Raw genomic sequence first — 8,334 nt, forward strand, 5'->3', positions numbered from 1 at the left:
TCTTGCCGCCATGTAAAAAGTGCCTTTCACCTCCCGCCATGATTCTGAGGCCTCCCCAGCCATGTAGAACTGTAAGTCCAATTAAACCACTTTTTCTTCCCAGTCTTGGGTATATCTTTATCAGCAGCATGAAAATGGACTAACACAGTAAATTGGTACTAGGAGAGTGGGGCATTGCTGAAAAAATACCCAAAATGTGGAAGCAACTTTGGAACTGGGTAACAGGTGGAGGCTGGAACAGTTTGGAGGGCTCAGAAGAAGATAGGAAAATGTGGGAAAGTTTGGAACTTGCTACAGACTTGTTGAATGGCTCTGTCGAAAATGCTGATAGCAATATGGACAATAAAGTCCAGGCTGAGGTGGTCTCGGATGAAGATGAGGAAGTTGTTGGGAACTGGAGTAAAGGTGATTCTTGTGTTTTAGCAAAGAGACTAGCAGCATTTTGCCCCTTCCATGGAGATTTGTGGAACTCTGAACCTGAGAAAGATGATTTAGGTTATCTGGTGGAAGAAATTTCTAAGCAGCAAAGCGTTTAATAGGTGACTTGGGTGCTGTTAAAGGCATTCAGTTTTATAAGGGAAACAGAGCATAAAAGTTTGGAAATCTGCAGCCTGACTATGCAACAGAAAAGAAAAACCCATTTTCTGGGGGAGAAATTCAAGCCAGCTGCAGAAATTTGCATAAGTAGCAAGGAGCCTAATGTTAATCCCCAAGACCGTGGGGAAAATGTCTCCAGGCCATGTCAGGGCAGCCGGGAGGCCCAGGAAGAAAGGTGATTGCATGGGCCAGGCCCAGGGTCCCCAGGCTGTGTGCAGCCTAGGGACTTGGTGTCCTATGTCCCAGCCACTCCAGCCATGGCTGAAAGGGGCCAACATACGGCTCGGGCTGTGGCTTCAGAGAGTGGAAGCCCTAAGCCTTGGCAGCTTCCACGTGGTGTTAAGCCTGCATATGCACAGAAGTCGAGAATTGAGATTTGGAAACCTCCGCCTAGTTTTCAGAAGATGTATGGAAATGGCCTGGATGCCCAAGCAAAAGTTTGCTGCAGGGGAGGGGCCCTCATGGAGAACCTCTGCTAGGGCAGTGCAGAAGGGAAATGTGGTGTCAGGGCCCCCACACAGAGTCCCTACTGGGGCACTGCCTAGTGGAGCTGTGAGACGAGGGACACTGTCCTCCAGACCCCAGAATGTTAGATCCACCAACAGCTTGCACCGTGTGCCTGGAAAAGCTGCAGGCACTCAACACCAGCTGTGAAAGCAGCCAGGAGGGAGGCTGTACCCTGCAAAGACACAGGGGCAGAGCTGCCCAAGACCATGGGAACCCACTTCTTGCATCAGCATGACCTGGATGTGAGACCTGGAGTCAAAAGAGATTATTTTGCAACTTTAAAATTTGACTGCCCTGCTGGATTTCAGACTTGCATGGGCCCTGTAACCCCTTTATTTTGGCCAATTTCTCCCATTTGGAATAGCTGTACCTCTGTTGTATCTAGGAAGTAACTAGCTTGCTTTTGATTTTACAGGCTAATAGGTGGAAGGGACTTGCCTTGTCTCAGATGAGACTTTGTACTGTGGACTTTGGGTTAATGCTGAAAAGAGTTAAGACTTTGGGGGACTGTTAGGAAGGCGTGATTGGTTTTGAAATGTGAGGACATGAGATTTGGAGGGGCCAGGAGCAGAATGATATGATTTGGCTGTGTCCCCACCCAAATCTCAGCTTGAAATTGTATCTCTCAGAATTCCCACGTGTTGTGGGAGGAACCCGGGGGAGGTAATTGAATCATCGGGGCCAGTCTTTCCTGTGCTATTCTCGTGATAGTGAATAAATTTCACAAGATCTGATGGTTTATCAGGGGTTTCTGCTTTTGCTTCTTCCTCATTTTCTCTTGCCGACATGTAAGAAGCACCTTTCGCCTCCCGCCATGATTCTGAGGCCTCCCCAGCCATGTGGAACTGTAAGTCCAAGTACTCTTTTTCTTCCCAGTCTCGGGTATGTCTTTATCAGCAGCATCAAAACAGACTAATACAGATGCTTTAAGCAAGCCCTTGTCCAATAAGGTATTTAACAGCACTTAGGGACTATTAGATGTCCCATTTCTCTTCTCTTTCATTTCTCTTATCTCTTCTCACCCCAGTGTAACAAATAGCTACAGGTTTTTACCAAAATGCTGCAGCAGTAGTTGGAAATGAGTTATTTTGCATTACTAAAGTGTTCAATCACATTTTCATGGGTCACATGTGCATATAACCAGGAGATGGCCAAATAACATCTATTGCAGTGATTTTGCAAATTCAGCATAGTCAATGTATCCATCATTGTTCTTGTCATCATCTCTCAAAACACCATCTATTATGTTAATCAGTTCATCTTCGCTCATTAGTGGTGCCTGTTCACTCCCTTCCTACAAAATACAAATTAAACAATGATGAGTTGCACATTTTATCAGAAGAAGTGCTTAGCTAATGTCCAAAATATCCATGTTCTTTCATGGGCAGTGTTTATTTAAAAAAAAAGAAAAACAAAACAAATGTCCACGCTCATATGTGTCCAAAAACTTTCAATGGAGTATGGGGCGACTTCTAGGAATATATATACACACACACACATATATACATATATATACATATATATATATAGAGAGAGAGAATATATATTATTGAGTCAATTTATAATAATCCAGTTGGAGAAATTACATTTGCCAGATAAAAGAAGGCCCTTCGAAATAGGCTTTTGCTTATTTGTTTCATTACGGCTCATTCTTTTTTAATTGGAAAAGTGCCAGTCCTCCTGAGGGTCAGTTCTGTGCACAAATTTGCCTGATAAAATAGAAATAGTGACGAACTGGACAACAAGTTGGCATCAAAACAAGAGGAAGAAGGCACTGCTGATCAGCAGAACCTGTTACGATCTTTGAGGAGAAAGTATTTCCCATGCTCCAAGACCAGGGATAGTGGGCTGAGGCCGCTCACATCCTTGGCTGGTTCTTCCTTTGTCACATCTCCCACATTCACCCTTCCCTTTCCTATTACCACCACCATCCTCATCTGCCAGGACTGCCGAACGCTAATTCCTCCGCCTAACATTAGTCTCTCCTCATGTTCTTTGGTGTGTCTCCCACAGCCAAGGATCTTCCCTAAATAATGCCATTCTCCTGGGCAAAACCGTTCATGCTCCTTGCTGCCTTCAAACCTCACCTGCACTCCTAGCAGCCAATGTAACCCCACCCACCTGGCTGACTTTGCCTTGCTTCCTCTCTATAGAGGGCAGTGTGGCAGAAGGGGAATGACATTAAACATGGAGGCACAAGGATTTGTTTTTTTTTTTGGAGACAGGGTCTGACTCTGTCACCCAGGCTGGAGTCCAATAGCATGATCACAGCTCACTCCAGCCTCGACCTCCCAGGCTCAGGTGTTCCTCCAGACTACCCTCCCACCCCCGTCACGCCAGCAGCTGGGACTATAGGCGAGCATCACTATGCCCAGCTAATTTTTGTAGAGATGGGATATCGCCATGCTGCCCAGGTTGGTCTTGACCTCCTGGACTCAAGTGATCCTCCTGCCTCAACCTCCCAAAGTGCTGGGATAACAGGCATGAGCCACTGTGCTTAGCCTGGCACAAGATCTTCATTTCAGTTTCCTCACCTAGAAAACGGGAGGGTTTTGTTTGTTTTTTGTTTTCTGAGACAGGGTCTCGCTCTATTGCCCAGGCTGGAGTTCAGTGGCAAGATCGCAGCTTGCCACAGCCTCAACCTCTCAGGCTCAAGTGATCCTCCTACTTCAGCCTCATGAGTAGCTGGGACTATGGGCACGTGCCACTGCAAATGGAAGTATTAACAATGCCTGCCACTGCCTACTCAAGATTGCAAAGATCCAACGAGATCTCTAACCTACTTGAAAGTGCTTCAGAAACTTTGGAGCACTGTACAGTATCACATAGCCCTCAATTACTGCCATGTCCCTGAATCCCTTGGTCTCAATTCACCATTCTTTCCAAATGAAATAACTTCTCCCTTGCTCTGCAGTTTGAATGCGGTCTGTCTTTTAGGCACTAACTCTCATACTCTGGTGTGTAACAGTAATGCCTGTAGCACTTAAAGATACAAATGCCCAGCCCTGGGACTTCTGCCTCAGCAAGTTATCCTTTGCCAGAAGGATCACTGAACAGAAAGAGGCAGAGCACAGAAGAGAAAGAAGCAGCAGCACCTTTCTTTTCTTTTCTTTTTCTTTTTTTGAGACAAGGCCTCGCTCTGTTGCCCAGGCTGAAGTGCAGTGGCATGATTATGGCTCACTATAGCCTCGACATCCTGGACTCAAGCAATCCTCCCACCTTGGCCTCCTGAGTACCTGGAACTACAGGCATGTGCTACCAGGCCTGGCTAATTTTTTTAATTTTTGTTTTGTTTGTTTTGTAGAGATAGGGTCTCACTATATTGCCAACGCTGGTCTTGAACTCCTGGCTCAAGTGATCCACTTTGGCCTCCCAAAGTGCTGGGATTACAGATGTGAGCCACCATGCCCAGTGGAGAAGCAGCACTCTTGGCACATAAGGACAACACAAGTCAACAAGACGAGGGACCAAATTAACAAAGGGAGGCCTTTCTGTGATATAGCCCCCCAAACCACCGCCACACCTACCTCCTTATGGACATGAGTGATGGCTGTGGAGAGTTCTAAGCCATCAAGCAAATTATTGCCATCATAATCATGCATTTTGAAGTAATGGAGCTGCAGTTCTTGTGGTGACATCTCCGCCTCTGGTTTGTTGATGACACCTTCTAGATGTTCCATGATATGCCTAAAAATCAACAGTCAGGTTCAGGCCAATTGGCAGAGACACGGGGATCATGCTGAAATCTTAAGGACTCTGAAAAGTTCAAGTTCTTAAACTTCCTCCAGCTCAGAAAAACACCAGCAATGGCAGACCACACTCGAGGATTACATAGAGATAGACAGACAGGGCCCTGACAGGAGCAGGGAAAGTCAAACAGACCATCTGTTATGCTGGTAGATTTAGGGTGTTCTTTCCCCTTTATTATTAAAACTTTGTTATAACATATTCAGGCCACCAATTTAAAAATATGTCTTTTAAAACAATTTTTTTTTTTTTTTTTTGAGACAGGGACTCACTCTGCCACCCAGGCTGGAGTGCAGGAGCGTGATCTCGGCTCACTGTAGCCTCAACTTCCCAAGCTCAGGTGACTCTCCTACTTTAGCCCCCCAAGCAGCTGGGACCATAGGCATGTACTGCCATACCCAGCTAATTTTTTAATTTTTTAGTAGAGGCAGGGTTTCCCTATATTGCATAGGCTGGTCTCGAATTCCTGGGCTCAAGCAATCCACCTGCCTCAGCCTCTCAAAGCACTGGGATTACAGGTGTGAGCCACTGCACCCAGCCTTAAAAACAAAGGATAACTGAGTATAATGTGTGAGGCTAACTGGTGCAAGACAAAAGCTGCAAGAAATGATTCAATGTTTGAACGTGTTGATTAAAAAAAGGTCTTGTTATAGTCAAGAAACCTTAGCTATTTTCTGAATTCTGCTACCACGACTGTGTATGTGTACCTGTGTGTCTATTTGTATGTGTATGTGTCTGTCTGTGGTGAAAAAAGGAGAGACTGGATTCAGACAAGTAATTTGTCCCATTTGGGCCTAAAGATCTTCCACCTGTGATACAATGATGAAAAAAGAATACCTGACTTAGAGGTGGCAATAAGGAATAAGAATCATCCTTGAAGAATGTCAAGGAGCCATAGAAACAGGAAGAAGGAAAGGAGAACTGAGCATGCCCTTGCTGCTGGCTCAGCTGCAGATGATGGGAAGGCCCCTGGACCACAGCCCGGGCTGAATACGTACTCTTGGTCGTGCACTGTGTTCTTATCCAGGCCCATGCTGCCGGGTTGGGAGAAGCTGGCTGCAGGCTCCTCAGCCCTCGTGCCTGGGGCACAAAAGGCCCAGAGCAGGCCACACAGGAAGGGGGTTCTGAGCAGGGATCTCATGGTCATCAATATCTGTGAGACGGGAAACACAGAAGAGGAAGGCAGAGCATCAGAGCCAAGGTTTCGTTCAGGGCTTGACATGGCATGATCCTGGGAAACCCGATGAAGCAGTGAGGTTAGGAAGAGAGCTTGTCAAACAGGGCCCAATGCTAGCTCTGCTTTGAGACTACGGGATGACCCTGGGCACTCCAAGTCACTCAAATGGCAGGGGAAGGCTCATGAGGTTTCCTGAAGTGCCTGCAGAGTGCCAAGCAACACGTGAAAGCTTGAAGGGACTGGAAGATTATTCCTGCCTCCCAGAAGCTACAGTCCACTGAAAGAAATATTTTCTACCAAGAGCACCAGGAAAGGCAGCCAGCAAGTTATACCAGAATATCGGAGAAAGAGAAAACCCTCTAGGAGTTCAGGGGAAGAAATCTCCTCCGGGTGAAGGAAAATCAGAGAAGGCTGATTGAGCTGGTGACACTGCAGCTGGGTCTGGACAGATATGCAGGGACTGAAGGACCACAGGAATGGTGGGAGCAGAGTGGCAGGTGCCCACAAGCGGGAAAGAAACTACAAGTAGTTCAGCTGGCCTGCAGCCTACAGGGTAGGAAGCAGACAGGACAGAGGTGGCTCCAAGGGTTAGACAGGCTGCACTGGACATGGCTTTGCATACTAGGCCAGGGCTTGACATCTCCTGCAGAGAAAGAGGACAGTCACTTACAATTCGTGAATGGGAAGTGAGATCAGAGCTTGGTTTCAGAATGACTCATCTGGCGGCATAGCGGGGAAGGCATGAAGTGGCAAAAGCAAGACTAGAGGCAGAAGCATGGTAGCCAAGGGAAGTGGTAAGGCGGGTCAGATCAAGGTCTGCGGCAGTGGACAAGGAGAACACCTTAACTCCTCCTTCTGTACCTCCTGGTCAGTGACAGTGGCAAGTAACTTAACCACGGTGAGCGGGCACTGGAAAGGAAAGTTACAGAGAAATCAGGATTCTATCGGGGACTCCCAGGGTTTGGCCACACTTGGAATTGTGGTCAATAAGATGACACAGTCAGCTACAGAGCAAGTTCTCAGAGGGCAGGGAGAACTTTAATCCCACCAGTATTACCTGCCAAGAGTCAGGCAGGCCTTTAATAATTGTTGATTCAATGGAAAGTCTTGGTCTGTCCTAGGGCTGACAGACTGACCTCAAAAAGGAAGGTGAAGGGCAGCCAGGTGACCTACATACAAAAACAAAAGACCTGACCAAACACTCGCTTCCCAAAAGGCAAAACAGATTCTGCTAGATAACAAGGCCAGGGATTTCTAATAGGCCAATTGTAGTCCACAGCCCCAAACCAGCAGTGGTAAAAACAAACCATAAGGCACTGGTCATCCCCTTACACACGCTACACACAGGGCTCAGCTGCGAAGCTGCAGCTGTCTCTGTGCCTGGGGCTGGGAGGTAGAGGTGTTATAGCCCCTCTTACCCATCCTAAAAGGCTCTCGGGGCAGAACCCTGAGAGTGTGAGTGTGCCACCCTACAACACTTAGAAAAATTTCCCAAATCCATTTTTCCCATTACCAGTATTGCTTCCCATGGCCCCCTGCTTAAAGGGGACAATGGTCACTGGGATGTCTAACTTCCAGGATAGGCCAGGCATGCTGGCTCATACCTATAATCCCAGCACTTTGGGAGGCTGAGGCAGGAGGATCGCTTGAGGCCAGGAGTTTGAGATCAGCCTGGACAACACAGCAAGACCCCATCTCTACAAAAAATAAATAAAAAATTAGCTGAGCGTAGCAGTGCACTCCTATAGTCCCAGCCACTCAGGAGGCTGAGATGGGAAGATTGCTTGAGCCCAGGAGTTCAAGGCTGCAGTATACTCTAGCCTGGGTAACAGAGTGAGACCGTGTCCCCCACTACCAAAAAAAGAAAGAAACTTCCAAGATGCTAAAAAGCACCTGGAATCTAGTCTACTCCTAAACAGTGACATCGAAATGCAATCTGTCTCAGACCTTTTATTTTTTAATTTTTACTTTTTTGAGACGGAGTCTTGCTCTGTCGCCAGGCTGGAGTGCAGTGGCACAATCTTGGCTCACTGCACCCTCTGCCTCCCAGGTTCAAGCAATTCTCCTGCCTCAGCCTCCAGAATAGCTGGGATTACAAGTGTGTGTCACCACATCCAGCTAATTTTTGTATTTTTAGTAGAGACAGGGATTCACCATGTTGTCCAGGCTGATCTCGAACTCCAGATCTCAGGTGATCCACCCGCCTTGGCCTCCCAAAGTGCTTGAGCCACCATGCCTGGCCATCTCAGACCTTTCATACCCGTAGTTAAAAAAAAAAAAAGCGGCCGGGCGCGGTGGCTCAAGCC

At 47.1% G+C, this 8,334-nt stretch overlaps 1 protein-coding gene across 7 annotated transcripts in view; it reads right to left on the reverse strand.

Annotated features, from left to right (window-relative positions):
- Positions 1–1,967: 1,967 nt before the first annotated feature.
- The window catches only part of MCFD2 (multiple coagulation factor deficiency 2), a 30,916-nt gene continuing 24,549 nt past the window's right edge, over positions 1,968–8,334 (reverse strand). For 2 of the 7 annotated variants that reach the window (XM_011965765.1, XM_011965767.1), the window contains exons 2-5: positions 7,633–7,725; positions 5,850–6,004; positions 4,632–4,791; positions 2,033–2,398 (exon numbers count right to left, since the gene is read on the reverse strand). In XM_011965765.1, coding sequence (XP_011821155.1) covers positions 2,267–2,398; positions 4,632–4,791; positions 5,850–5,998 — 441 coding nt within the window. In that variant the 5' untranslated portion in view covers positions 5,999–6,004; positions 7,633–7,725 and the 3' untranslated portion in view covers positions 2,033–2,266. Of the gene's footprint in view, positions 2,399–4,631; positions 4,792–5,849; positions 6,005–7,632; positions 7,726–8,334 lie in introns of all 7 variants that reach the window. The other 5 variants (XM_011965764.1, XM_011965766.1, XM_011965769.1 and 2 more) reach the window with 3 other exon arrangements.

The sequence above is a fragment of the Mandrillus leucophaeus genome, unplaced genomic scaffold, assembly GCF_000951045.1.
Source record: "Mandrillus leucophaeus isolate KB7577 unplaced genomic scaffold, Mleu.le_1.0 Scaffold736, whole genome shotgun sequence".
NCBI classification, from domain to species: domain Eukaryota; kingdom Metazoa; phylum Chordata; class Mammalia; order Primates; family Cercopithecidae; genus Mandrillus; species Mandrillus leucophaeus.